Below are 14,553 nucleotides of genomic sequence, written 5' to 3'. Positions count from 1 at the left end.
TGCATTGCAGTTACCTCCAGCAGGTCTATCATCCGAGTCATCTGAGAGTAGATGAGGACTCGGTGTCCATGAGATTTCAGCCTGGTCAAGAGCAGATCCAGAGTGTGCAGCTTCCCACTGTCCGTGATCAAAGTCTCCTTGTCTGAACAGGAACAAAAACAAAAAAAAAACATACTGTTAATAATACTGAATACCTGCAATAATTCAGCACTTGCCTTTCTGTGTGAACTTCTTGAGGGCATATCCAGTTATGAACAGATATTACAGGATGTAGGTATAGACAGGGTTTACTGGACAGCATTAAAGGTGCTGCTGACCTCCCCCTTTCAAGGATTGCGCAGCAATACCGTACACTCTTTTACTTCCAGGTCATTTTCACCACAAATTTGTATTTTTTCACTAGCAAACAATATCAGTTTCATGAAAAATAATAAAAAAAATAACCATGATCTACTGTACAAATCTATAGACGGACAAACAGAGATGTATCCCAAGATTCAAAAACCCTCTTGTGCTAAAGAATATCAAAGTTGTATTTTCAATTGGATAAACAGTGTGCTAGATATATGTATAGCACTTACATACACTTATGCATTCCAAGTGGGAGATAATAATTCAATGAGACTTTTTTCACTGATGCAAACAGTTATACTACAATAATCTGACTTGAGGAATTTATGAATAAATGTTAAACCTGCCAATAGGAAATAAACTGCAATATGCAATGTCACTAAAACCTTCACTGAGTATATTTCCAATACAACACACATAGTGAGATGTTGGGGACCTAGTGGTGGGAGGTCAGGTAATGCAACGGGTTGATGAAGGGCCTCATCAGAGACCTTGAATGTGAAGCTGACCCAGGCCAAAGCACTTGACAACCACTCTTTATCTAACAGCTGTGCTGCTCTCATGTGGAGAACACTGCCTCAGCACAACTCCCATTCAAAGAGACCACCCCCCACAACACCAACCAAAAATTAATGCTAATTTGGCTCCATTGATGTAAAAGAATATTAGGGGAGCTATACATGGCCAGCTCTCAACCATGGCACTGCAGATCACCCAGAATGTATCTTTTTAGTCTTCAATTACTTTTTTTTTGCCTTCTCTCAATAGCACTCTATTGCTGTGATGAACTGCTGGCACCAGAATGGGAGCTCTTTAGACTGACACAGGTAACCTATTCACTGACAGAGTACAACACAGAGATAGAATAGAAAAACAGAAATGGACAGACAGACAGACAGGTTCCCTCATATCACTCCAGAATCAAGGACCCTCAATAACAATTCAATAAGTTTTTCTTTAGTGTGACATGTGTATAATATTGTATGTGAAGACAGACAGACAGACAGACAGACAGACAGACAGGCACCTCCATATACACCCACGTTTTTATCAATACCTTGTGCTAAAGAATGTTTTATCTATCAACATTTCATCCCAACTGGATAAACGATTCTCTTGACAGATGTAAAGCATCTATACACAACCAGAGTGGGAGAAAAGAAATCTATGATGTTTTTTTTGTAGAGCTGGTGGTTAATACATAATGCCTTTACATAACAATCTTTTCACTCCTCTACAATAACATTATTCTCTAATGTAACTGACCAATGCAACAGACAGTCATGGCTGCTTCACCAGCTCTCATGAGGTCAATCCAGAACAGTCATCTCCATGCTGTGAATAGTTTTGCAAGCTACAGTAGCAACATAGCCTATTAATACCCATACAAGCCCACTCATGCAAGTGATTACAAGATGTCTGATTTGCAATACACTCAATTCATGTTTTTAAAAAAATATACGTAAACATACAAGTAACTTTTTAAGTAACTTGTAACTAACGGTTTACTTAAAAAAAAAAAATAAATCCCAAACTACTATATTAATGTGAGCCAACATTGTATGTTTTTTTTTTTTTTTTTTTTTAAATTGAAAGTTGCTTTAATTTTAACAGTAAATGCCCACACATGCAAACAATCTCTGTTAGGGATACATTCACAACCCATACTGTACGTTATAGCACATGCACGGTTATGTAGGAACACATTTATAAAACAAATATGGCCTGCAAGCTTTTGAGACAGAAAAGACAATACAAACTGTACCATGCTTCACCATCAAAAGTCATCTAATTAACTTAGCATCATTACGGACTGCAATCTGGTTTGATTATGTGTAATTGTATTAGGTTTTGATGATGAAACACAGCATAAAGTAATGTGTAGTCCAGCCACAGTAATAACACTGTCTACCAGTGAATGAAATGTATCTTACCAATCTCACTGCATGACTTACAACTGCAATAGAATACAGCCTTTGATTAAATCAATATTTAAAACTCTGGAACCAAGCAATGACTGAGACACATAACAGACCAATTTGAGTTTCATCTTTTTTCTCAAGGTTTCAATATATACAAACACCCTTTCTATGGGTATAGTAAACTGTTGGTTCTACGCATCATTAAGCTAATCCAAACCGTTTATACCAAAAACAATCTGTATAGACATTACGTAATTCGATGTCTTTGCAAACAGAGGACCGACATTTTACCCAATTAAAAATCCACCAGAACTGGTGTTTGCTAATTACTAGAACTGGCAGACGTGCAATTTCTGTTTTATTATACATAATACTATTAAAATAATCATGTTTCCATTTAGGCAAACCAAAGGCTGGAAGATGAGGGTAGATGACCTGGCTGACAGCTTGATGCAGTTAAGCAAAAAGGTCAACAACACGAGAGGAAACTGTTTATGTTTGAAATCAATAACTGCATAAACAAAAACACCAAAAAATAATGACAGTAGTACAGGCATCAGCATATACACATCGTTACTTATATCAGCTCACCTTTATACTTTTCAAATCAAGGAATATAAACCATTATAGTGCAGATATATATCTGAATTCAGATCTCTTAGTTTTAATGTCTACTGAGACTTTTGCACGTATTAAGAAATGTTGATTTTAGTCCAGTAATTTTGTACATTATAGAGTAGGCTTACAATTAGACTGGCTTGCCTATTTTTTTTTTTCTTCCTTTCCTCCAAGGTGCTTGAAGATATTCCTGGTGATTCCTTTAGTGTTCTTTATCATATGGCTATATTCCACTGCAGACTTCCACTGAATTGTGATTCTCAGTTTAATTCAAGACGTTTTATATCTTGTTGCAAGCCCTGTTGATATATATGTGGCAGATAGATTGCACCTGTATAACCTTTTCCTTCTAAAGCCTGAGCAAGGCTAACCATTTGCCTTCCACTGGTAACAGGGGTTTCTGCTGTATAGCCTATAATTCATTACCACACAAGTTGCATTGTAGATCTTAATCAACATATCATATGCTACCTCCTTTTACTGCAAAACAGCACACATTAACTTCAGGTTAATTATGTAGTCAATCTAATTTTTTCTGTGCTTTTCACTGCAATATTACACAACTAGCACTAAAAACAGAATTGTCACATTTTAGTTCACAAACTCAAACTACTGATCGATTTTTTCAGGGATAAAAAAAGCTACATTTGAGTTGCAATGTCTCCATCTAATGTTCAGATACTGAAAACGAACTCTACTGATGTATAACCAATTCCCAAATTCAAGTGCCCTGCTGTTTTCACCACTCATTTACCACTGTAAATGTAAATAATCTGACTGACAGATTACTCATGGTTAATTTATAACGAGTTTGCTATTTATATAGGAGAACGTTCAATATACTCAACACAGAAAATAAGAGTTAGCTTTTTTAACTACTTTACGTATAAAAGACCTAATGCACTAAACGGTGGTAAGTTACCTGAAATACTGTGTGGCAAAAAAAAAAAAAAAAACACAACAGTGGAGATTCAATCCACACTGTTAACATGAAGTAATACTTTCTTGATTATTTGCAAATCCATATTGAATTTAAAACAACAGTATTATGTATCAAAGTGGCAATTGTTTGCTTTTGTTAGGCGATATTTTTTTTAAATAAACATTACGTGTAAAATAATTAAGTAACTAAATCCAGGAGGCTTACAGCGTGGGGAAACTTGTTCTGTGGGCTAATATCAATGTTCCTGAACTTGTACGTATATTAGGTAGATTGGATGGATTGGCAGTTATGATGTTTCTATGGTCCCTCCCTGCTTCTGCGATACAGTATCACCAGTGGCCTGCCCTATTTACTGAATGTTGTGAAAGTATACACTGCCTAGTTTTCAAACACAGTATTTTTAACACGTTTTGAGGACCTAAAATGTTAGCACTCTTTAGTGAATAAAGGCTTGTATATCAAACACCTCCCTCGCTGTATTTTTTATTTAGTCTGCTTACATTTCCAGCATTAATTATATTTAAATGAATCGACACAGTACTTTTTTTTTTCCCCCACGCATTGTTTACCACACGTTTGGTTACTTTTCACTGCTTAGTGAATACAGCTGGTGTACAAAGCAGGCGTAAAGAGGCCTACTGCATGGTAAACACGTTACCACTCTTGGAAACCAAAGCAATATTTTTTTACAGGATGGTAATCCACCAAATACCACAGCAGGCTGTTTTCAACTAAACAATTTTAAAATGTTGTGATGCATTTTGTAACTTACAAGTTAGTCCCAAGTTATTAAAGATTTTGTTTTACAGAAACGAACCACACAAGATCAGGGGGAAGTAAATTTCTAGGCAATTGTAATCTCGTATTTTAAGATTGGCAAACTAGTAAATCAAAACTGAATTAGAAATGTGTGCAATGTGATGCCATTTCAATATTTCTAAACACCACACTCTGCCAGTTCAATTCCATGAAAAAACTGTAGTTATAATTAATGAAGACTACTGCTTTGAATACGACAGACTTACAAGCTCTCGCTTTAAAGAACAATGTAACCCTCAAAGTTTTGCTGATTTCAAAAGAACCAGGATATTTCCTGCTCTTTTACAGGAGCACATTTTTCTTTCAAAGAACAGGAAGGGAACCAAATGTTTCCCACAGACTTGGAGAGAGTACCAACGTGCTTTCAGACGATTTCTTTGACTCTGGAATCTGGGTCTGGGTCTGGAGTTTGCAATAAAAGAACATCTAAAGCTATTGTAAGCGAGTCTGTATATAAGATTGTTTAGTCCTTCAAATTAATGCTCTAAAAACAAAGTTCTGACTAACAAACATTTTTTTTTTTTTTTGTTTAAAGTACAGCATACTTTATTATTTGATGAAAAGATTAAACAAAATGCTTATTTTTTTTTTTCAAAAATATTTATTTATATTAATAAAGGTCTGCAGAATTGATCTCAGACTGTACCGGTGTGTTTTTCGCTTTGTCTGTATACAAACGTGTAGGGGAATGTGGGTAGAAATACATGAGTGGCTGAATAAATGTGTACGAAACACAAGCTTTCTTTTTTTCATTTCGTTTTTGGTATGATTCTTTTTAGAGTTTTCTTACTTGCAGCCCATGTTTATTTCCTCTTCAATTTAAAACAGCAATAACTAAATTAAGTTCTATAACTACACTATTGTTAAAGTATGTGTAAAAAGCCTTGTTAATAACCAGGTATCCTTTGATTAACACATTTACAAAGGTACTTCCCTCCAATACAGTTGCTCATAAGTTCATCGAGTATCTCAAGTTCAAAATTCCCAAAGGCAGATGACCAGTGCCATTTTAGACTCAAAGCACTACAGCACTGTCATTGCACTGAACAGACCCATAAAAAACAGATTGTGTTTTTGTAGCACAAAGTGAAGTACAGTCAATTTATTACTTTTTTCTGTTTCTAAGCATTCTTTAACAACAGAGACATACAGCTTCTTGCACTGGGTTTCATCATTTGTCCCTAACAAGGGTCTGAATGGCCGTGGGATCCCAGTATTACACACCTGATGTAGTAAATTATAACAAAATAGCTGACAGCAATCTTCTCTGGAGCCCGGAGTGTTGTGGGATAGTTCTCACTCCCAGCTCGCCCTTGCCTTGGTCTCAGCCTTTGGTGTGACCTTGCTGAAGTTTTTACAGACATTTTTTGCCCAGTCTGGGAAAGATCAAGTGATTTGGCACAGAGTGGGTGTTTTTTCCTCTTAGAGATCTGCGCACTTATCTTGATCATTTCACAAAGGCTAAACTGTTTATGTTTCGAGTTGGCCTTAAAGAGGCAGCATTATTAAATTAATTGTAATCCCTTCTGAGCAATGTTCTGATCAAAAAGTAAGTGGCTTGTAACTAAATTACCAATCATGAAAATGCAACAGAGGAGGGCTGTAAAACAGTGCATACCAGTCGCTGGCACATTTTGTGATTTTCTAACTGCATTTTGCTTATACAAGATGAATATTTTACAGAAATTGCAAGAAAAAGGATTATAATGTAAAGCTAACAAATAGAACAGTGGGTTTGTCTATTACAGCTACTACATCCTCACCCTTCTGTACAGTTATTCAGCTGATATAACAACTCTGGTGCTCAAACCCCCTTACTGTCATACCTGGGATCTTGATGAAGGACCAGCCGTGTCGTGGGTAGAGTGCCATCACACCCCCAGGGCTCTCAGGGAAAAACGATGGCCGATGCCCCACCCAATTGCTTGCCAGCTCTGGGGCTCCGTACAGGAAGCATTGCTTGACCGTGAGACCCCCGCCATCTCTCGTCACCCTCCACTCATAATCAGCACTGCGGTCATTACAGTATTGATCCACAGGGACAGCTGTTATCTAGAGAAAGCAAGTAAGACAGCGAGAGAAGCACTGAGAAATCTGAACATAACATTTTCAATAGCAACTGAAAGGACAACAATAGGGGGAAAACAATATATTAAAAAAAAGGTTCAAAATTTTGTAACATTAACTTGGACTCTTCTACTTTAATCAAATGGGAGTTCATTTAAAGACTAATGCATCCTTGTCTTCATTCCTGTTTTGGGAAAAAGTGATTTTGTTTTTGCTGTATAACCATATTGAAGCAAAACATGGTGTGCTACAGTAATAATGCAATGGCATTTAAACTAGGCTAGCAGGTAAACAGAGGTTTCATTTACTGTTTCGCTGTCTCTTTGGACAGTCCGAATTGCCAGAAAAAAAATAAAACCGAATCAGCGGTGTATATATATATATATATATATATGAGACGTAAATAGACTAAATATTCTTTATTCTAAAATGAGGTATCTCTGCATTTATCTATTTATTTCTGAATCACAAGGTAGTTGAAGAAAATGACTCAGTGTTGACCTCTAACGGCTGCTCTTTACCTGAACAGGCTATGTGAGCACCTACAAAACCAGCAGCGGCCTACTGACCGCTAGCTAACCTTTAGAGGGGGAACCTCCTGGAATTGAGTTCCCTTGACAGGGAGTAAGAAGGGGTCAAGCAGACATCTCCTCTTCCAGATTGTTTTAAAACAACTGTGTTCACTTTACAATAATGGGAACTATTTTAAGTAGAACAGTAAAATTTCATGGTCAGATAGGTACAGTCTGGAAATGTTCTTTATAAAGTACAGTAAGTTGCAAAGTAAAAGTGTGTGTTTAGATGAAGTAAACATACATTTGGAAAGGTGCCAAACTGACATTAACTCTTTCAATACTAAGTAACTTTGAAAACATGACTATAAAATCGTGTTAATGTCTGGTAAGGAAACCCGCCACACAAAAATGAAATAAGCATACACAAGATCAGCCCAGTTGAGGTCTGCTGCTGAGCAGTTATTTTTCCTACACTAGCTGTTTACTTTTTTTTGTCTGCCGAGTTGTATGAATTCAATAAAAGGATTAGCTTAGCTATTTCCCAAAAGACATACTTAAATATATATACATAAATATACTTAAACATTCATGCAATGCTTGTTAAAAACAATAATAGAAATAATTATTATATACATTTTTATAAATTTTAGACATTCACGCATTTTATATTTAAGATGATAAAGACATACTATTCATTTTTTATGCTAGCATTGCTGGGATATTGTCAGCCTCACAAATGTGGTAAAAGTGTGATGACTTGTGAACGGCAAGCTCTTTGATCTGCAGTTATCTTTCTTAAACAGGTTCATTATCCCTACTTAATGGCCATGGAGACAAAGATTAGGTTTCTAAATTCAGTCTTCGTGTCTCTAGTGTATTTAAAGCACATATTTACCAGTGTAGGAATACAGAAAGCAGCAGCATAAAGCAGTGGCACTCCTTCTCAAGCCCCTTTCTGAGGCTATAAAGTAGGTTACCTATGTTGCTTTAGTAAACTTCTACTGCTACATGATTCTAAGAATACATAATACTAAAATAATACTTTCACTCAAATTGTTCCATAAATCTATATTTACTGTACCTGTAAGTTTATAAACCTAAATATTTGCTCCTCTAAAATATAATTGTGTTTAAATTGAAAAAAGAGTTTACAACTGTTTAACTCATTCTAGAAAAAAATACTATGACTATTGTTTGTTAGTTTTTATTTATACTTGTGTTTTACCAATTATTATTAACAAATGTAATTTTTTGCACTTCCTTTAACTTATGGTATGCTTTAATTGCATTAGAAACACCCCACATTAAAAATGATTTAGGTACAGTATATGAGGGATACGGCATATCTTGCTCTTTGTGACGGTTTCTAGGCCAATCGCTATGTTTTAAGCAGGGCAGTACAGTTCTGTATCTATTCTTTTGATGGTGTTGACAACAGGACTTGTTTCCTATGCTACTACTGTGTGCTGAGGCCCTGGGGAGTTCACATTCAGCTTGGGAGACATGAAAACAATAAATTTAGCTTTGGGCAAACAGGAGTTAGAAATCTAAAAACTACAATTACTATATAAGGACATTAGTTTACTAGGAGGTATGTGTGGGAAAAAGATGGTAATCTGATTAGGTTTTGAGGACCTTATACATAAAAACACAGTTCCATCCTTGCTCAATCAGAGATGTGTTGCAGATCTTTTTCTAAATACCTGCCTTTATATGCCTGAAGGCATCTGCTTTACACGCTTAATCATCTCCAAACTGCACACTGATTTCTGTTATATCCACAAACCTGATAATTAATAAAGCACTATGAGTTGGTGCTTGAAAGTAAGGTAGCAGCTTAGAAAAAAAAATAGTTTAAAACAAATTTCCCAAAACAATTAGGAATGAATGGATGTGTATTATTTTCTCACTGGGGACAAAGGAGATTATTTAAACCTCTTAACTAATCATTTTCAGTGATATATAGTGTATCCAATTGGTTAAAGTTTCTCATTCATCAATGTTCTGTTTATTAATAAAAAAAAAAAAAAACAACAGTGTTTTATGACAACCTTTTTTTGCAGATCACTGGTCTCGTCACGGGTAATAAAACTCAATACATGTCACTTTTCAGCCCTACAACTACAATCTGAAACGACGCAGCTCATCCATCAGTGGCCTCCCTCTCTCACACCTCAAATCCTGTTGAAAGACTTTCCGACACAGCATTTAATCCCTATCTCGCTGTTCCAGTTCATTTCTGCTAGTTCTGGATGGGCAAACCACGCACAATTTGTTAATGTCAGATTGCCCTTATTGTCAGATTGTTTCCTGCCATTATAATGAGAAGTCAAAATTTGCTTTCCCAAAGAATAAGCTGCCAAGAGAAATAAGCCCTCTTCAGACCGGACTTAATCACTTTGAATTATGATTGTAGATTTCCTGCAATAATTCATTAAATGAGACATTGCTTAAGAAGTAAACCCATTAAATCTGAATTCCATTTTGACTTACTGATTTTAGTCACGCTCCTACATCTTTGCTAGCCTATGTCCAATTACAAGTCACTTCATTAATGCTCCATTTTGAAAAAAGAAAAATGTCAACGTGATGAGGAGAAACGATCCCTGCCGGTTTTGTCTCCCTAACCCACAACAGCGTCAGAGCCAATGCAGCACTTCCTTTGGAATCCCCATTGAAGACCAGTGACTTCACACAACCCGGACACAAACCTGCACTATATGACTCATCGTGCACACAGTATCACGCGGCTGTATTTTACTAGATGAGCCACAAGGAACAAATGTTATCAAGCAGCATTTTTTTTTCAGGGTACAGAATAAAGCCATAGACAAACATCAGATAATTTTCTAAAATAGTCACAGGGTCAGCTAAGTGACAGACATTCAGACTTTTCCAGGACAGTTTTCATAGAAACCACAGGCCAAAAAATGGACCTTCCTTGGTGCAGCTTTACAATGTCTTCCCGTGGACTGCAACACTAATTTTAGGTTAAAAGTAAAATAACTTAAGAACAAAACATGACAAATGTTAAATGTTAATACAAACACACCCCTCCACCACTAAGTCACCACAAAAACAGTCAGCAACGTTATCAAACTCAATTTATCAAGACAGGTAGCCAGGACATATCAGCAGATAGCAGCCAGCATGCTCCTGGATTATCTTACACTACTTCTTTTAAATACAACACTTGATTCAACAGCTGCAACCAAACACCCAACACATGTTTACAAGATAAGGATATCGTTGTTATACAACATCCAAGTACACCTGAGCCACAAGTAATGCCTTCCCAAGGCAGTTTTTGTTTTACTGATTTACTACGGCATCTCCAAACCGATTGCTTTCACAGCAAGCAATGAAAAACCAAGCACTCCCTTAACATGCTGCCTATTAGCCAGATGGTCGACAGCAGCATAATATGGTCTATAACTGGGAAGTATTATAACAGCTGGATGCACTTCTCTTTTATTGGCCAATAAAACAACACAGACAATCTGTAGTAACATGGAAAACTAGCTTCTTTTCAGCACTTGAAACACTCCTATCTGTGAAGACTAAGAAGCTTTTTTCAGTATGTAAAGGAAAAGCAATATAATACTCAAGTAATGAAAATGTAATATATAAAATATCTGAGTGAAAAAAAAAGAATACAGTATAAACTACTCAAAAAATGGTCTGCCACAATCCTGAAGGGTTAACCTTTTACACCTCAATACTAGAGAGATTTTCTTGTTTGATAACCCATTAAAGCTCACATTCTTTTTCATGTAAGTGAAGTAGCTATGGTGTTTCGATAAATGTGTTATGTATTGTGAGATGTGACTTATTGCTGGGTTTCTGTTTTCCATTCTTACATGATTTCAAATTCTAGCAAATCATGGCTCTTGCTAAGTCATTTGTTTGGCAAAAAAACAAACCAAAAACCTATATAACAGCTAAAGATTAACAAGGTGTAGTAGGTATATTATACCTAGACAGATGTATTCTGATGTAATAACAACCCCACTAAAATTGTACTGCCACCCACAAAGCAAATATTGCAGATACATATAGGCTATCCTTATAGACTTAGTAAACACAGAAACCACTTCACTGAGTGAAGTGATCTAAGCAAGTGAGACTGAGGCAGCAACACGAATCTAGGACTAGTAACCGGACGTCACTTATTGGTCGTATTGCGGTTTCACATATTTTAATTAAGCATGCGTTAGCCTTACCCGTGGTATGGAGCTGAATAGGAATTTTGGAATTTCTGTTCGTTGGCATTGCCGGATTGTTGAGGTAGCCGATTTCCTTCGGTGTATAACCAGGTCTGCGTGGCCCATAACTAAACTGCTCTGGCTAGTGAAAATGAGGTCCTGCAAAACAAAAAATAAACCATATTTCTGATGAAGGCATTAACACCATGGGTCATTTAAAATTCTCATGAATAAAAACTTGTTCAAGTAAGTACCTGCTCTGTGTATTAAATAAAGTTTTTCAAGTATGACTACAATAAAAACAATACACAGAAGCAGTTAACAGTAAAGAATGAGTTCAATTTTAAAACGACAGCATGTTGTGTGACAGTTTGGCTAATAACTTAATCTGTATTAGAAGTGCAAGATCTTCACACAACGAGAAGAAATGGATACTTACAATGCAACACTGATGATGGCTGAAAATGTTAGTCTACCTGACACATTTCTTATAGTTGTGCATGTAATAAAACTACATAACAAATTATATTTAAGAGCCACAGAGGTCTAGAAACTCAGCAATTTGTTGCTGGAGTATACCAGACAATGTCGGGATCGAGTCAGGTCAAAACACATGCCGATTCAGCAAGTGATCCTGTCAATTTCTGTCAGAACTGGCATTTGTCAGGCATGACCTTGTTATAACTCCCCCCGGGGAAAAAGACTTTGCTTTTGTGAGAGAAGGGAAACTGTAAACTAGTAATGTTCTGTGTCGGCAGATATCTTACGCGTGCGTTGAGTATGAAACGTAAAACAAGGGCGCCTCCTACTGGCGTCATTAAAAAAAAAAAAGATTCTGCCAAAGACCAAGAATGCCAGTCTGTTCATTGACAATGCATACATACAACCTCAAATTTTGGTTGGTGTAGAATTATGAACATTAGTGCTTAAACCGTGAATGTAATAATAATCTTAAAATCATGTTTAAATTATTTTTTTTTACTTTGTATCTCACAAAACTAAGCAGGGCTGGTCATGGTTATGTCTGAGCCCTGCAAGTTAGTGGAGATGTTAACTCAGCAGCATCTCTCCAGTTATATAGAGCAGAACCAACGTCCCAGCCTAGTGTTACAAGATTTTAGATGGAACAATAGACTAAGGTTCTATTCCTGGGACTGCTTTATTTGAAAATGTAAATGACTTAACATTTCTACAAAGTAAATGGTTGAACTGTGTCAACATTTTCCTAAATCCCCATCTAGTTACCCCAAACTCCATTCTTCTGCACTGTAAGAAGACAATTAATTAGATAGCTATAGTGATATATCTGTACAGCCTTCCTAAAGGCTGCTTGGACAAGCAGCTAACACAAGTAATGCGTATCTGAGACACAAACATATTTCAAATGGATGCATAGTCAAATTTCAGCCATCATTCTCCTATACAAGTTCGTTTGGCATCATTTTGGTCAAGTCTAGATTTCAGTTAAAAAAAAAAAACAGCTTGTGTTAATGTATTTAGACAGTATAGAGTGTACCTGACATGCAAGGTTAGAGCTAGGGAACGCTGTTCTGTAAGTCAATGGGTCACATTCACTAAAGTGACTGAGGATCTCCAGTTACACTCATAGAGACAACTGTAATATAGTAACTTAGAGCCAAACACAAAAAAAGCTGATACTAAGGCTGTAACAGTTTAATTGTTTAAATGGTAAAGGAAAACACAATTTCTAAGCGGAATAGTGTTTTCAACATTTAACGAGGATTAAACAAGCAGTCTGTCCAGTTTAAATGGTAAACAAATGTTTAAATGAAAAGAAATGCATTCTATGAATTACAGTTACAGCATACGTTGATATTAACAATAACCTGTGCATTTAGAAAGCATGTTTTTATTTTGTACTGCCTCTTCCCCTCAGCACAATGGATCCCCTCACCCTGAAACCTGACACAGTGAGCCTCTATACATTATTAAGCAGGCTAACTCGCCTGATTTTCCAGTCATCAAATGGGAGATTAAATAATCATGCAAATGCTACAGTGGCATGAATGAATGAATGCAATACACACAATCACATACAAAGCCATAGGTTTCATTATGTAACCAACGCAACACAGTGCAAGTACAGTTGTCACATTTAGGCAGAACTCATGTCATCTTGACTTCCAGCATATTTTCATGTATTTTCAATTCATCACTTTAGCACACTTCTGGTAAAGTGATTTCAATTTGTTTGAATATTTAAATGACTCATGACAGACCACAATCAAAACCAGTATGTTTACACTTATATTTTAGTACTACTAAAAAAATACAAACTTTAGCAATTTAGGCAAACAAGTCACGAAGACACTGATAAAAACCTTTTTTAAAAAGTGTAATAATTCATAGCACCTTGGTACATCTGAACCACTGTAATGGAATGCGAGTTAAACTTTGTATGGTATATAATCATTTACACAAAAGGATTACACCCTTAATCTATCTCAAACTCCATATGTAAACCTTTAAGCATTTCAATAAAACTCCTACAGGTCTATTAAACTGATCTCCAGTTGTGTCTGTGAAGTGTATTTTGTCTATAAACGACAGGTTTGGTCCTAACTGGATATTCTCACCTGTAATACTGGAGTGCTCCGGACACTGGGGAAGGAGGTTGGGGAGTCCAACCACAGAATGAGATCCTTGTTGCCTAGAAACACAGATTTGGCCTCAGCTTCACCCCCTCCTGCAGCCCACAGGCGCCGCTGGTAGAGCCGGTAAGAAGACTTCAGAGACAAAAAAAGAGCTAACCACCTAAAACAGACACAAAGATGTCAAACACTGAGGGCAAAAGAAAACTCTCCTGCTACCACACAAGCATTGGGTCAACCCTCGTGATTGAAGCGCTCTCTGACTCACCTGACTAATATTCCTCGAAGCATTACATTGGTCATTTCAGCAGGAGACACATCTATAAACCGCAGGAAAGAGAAGCAACTGCCCTCATTGTTCCCTGCGAAACAGCAACAAAAGCATACGTTTTAAATACATGAAGTGCGCTTTGAGGGTTCTTCTGGAATCAAAATGAAAGCGTAAGGTTTACAAAATGCTGTATTCTGTTATAGAAACATCATTGAAAAAATGATTTTATT

At 36.5% G+C, this 14,553-nt stretch overlaps 1 protein-coding gene across 7 annotated transcripts in view; it reads right to left on the bottom strand.

Moving 5' to 3' along the window:
* Positions 1-14,553, bottom strand: part of LOC121329802 (chromatin-remodeling ATPase INO80-like) — a 45,395-nt gene that overhangs the window by 11,901 nt on the left and 18,941 nt on the right. For all 7 annotated transcript variants that reach the window (XR_005951814.1, XM_041275637.1, XM_041275640.1 and 4 more), the window contains exons 23-27: positions 14,321-14,414; positions 14,038-14,215; positions 11,459-11,599; positions 6,480-6,705; positions 15-142 (exon numbers count right to left, since the gene is read on the bottom strand). Coding sequence is in view for 6 of the 7 variants with exons in the window: in XM_041275637.1 (XP_041131571.1) it covers positions 15-142; positions 6,480-6,705; positions 11,459-11,599; positions 14,038-14,215; positions 14,321-14,414 (767 nt within the window). In the remaining variant the exon portion in view is untranslated. The remainder of the gene's footprint in view (positions 1-14; positions 143-6,479; positions 6,706-11,458; positions 11,600-14,037; positions 14,216-14,320; positions 14,415-14,553) is intronic.

The sequence above is a fragment of the Polyodon spathula genome, chromosome 17 (assembly GCF_017654505.1).
Source record: "Polyodon spathula isolate WHYD16114869_AA chromosome 17, ASM1765450v1, whole genome shotgun sequence".
NCBI lineage: Eukaryota > Metazoa > Chordata > Actinopteri > Acipenseriformes > Polyodontidae > Polyodon > Polyodon spathula.
Note: the sequence above shows the minus strand (reverse complement) of the source record. Positions and strands in the feature narration are given on the sequence as shown.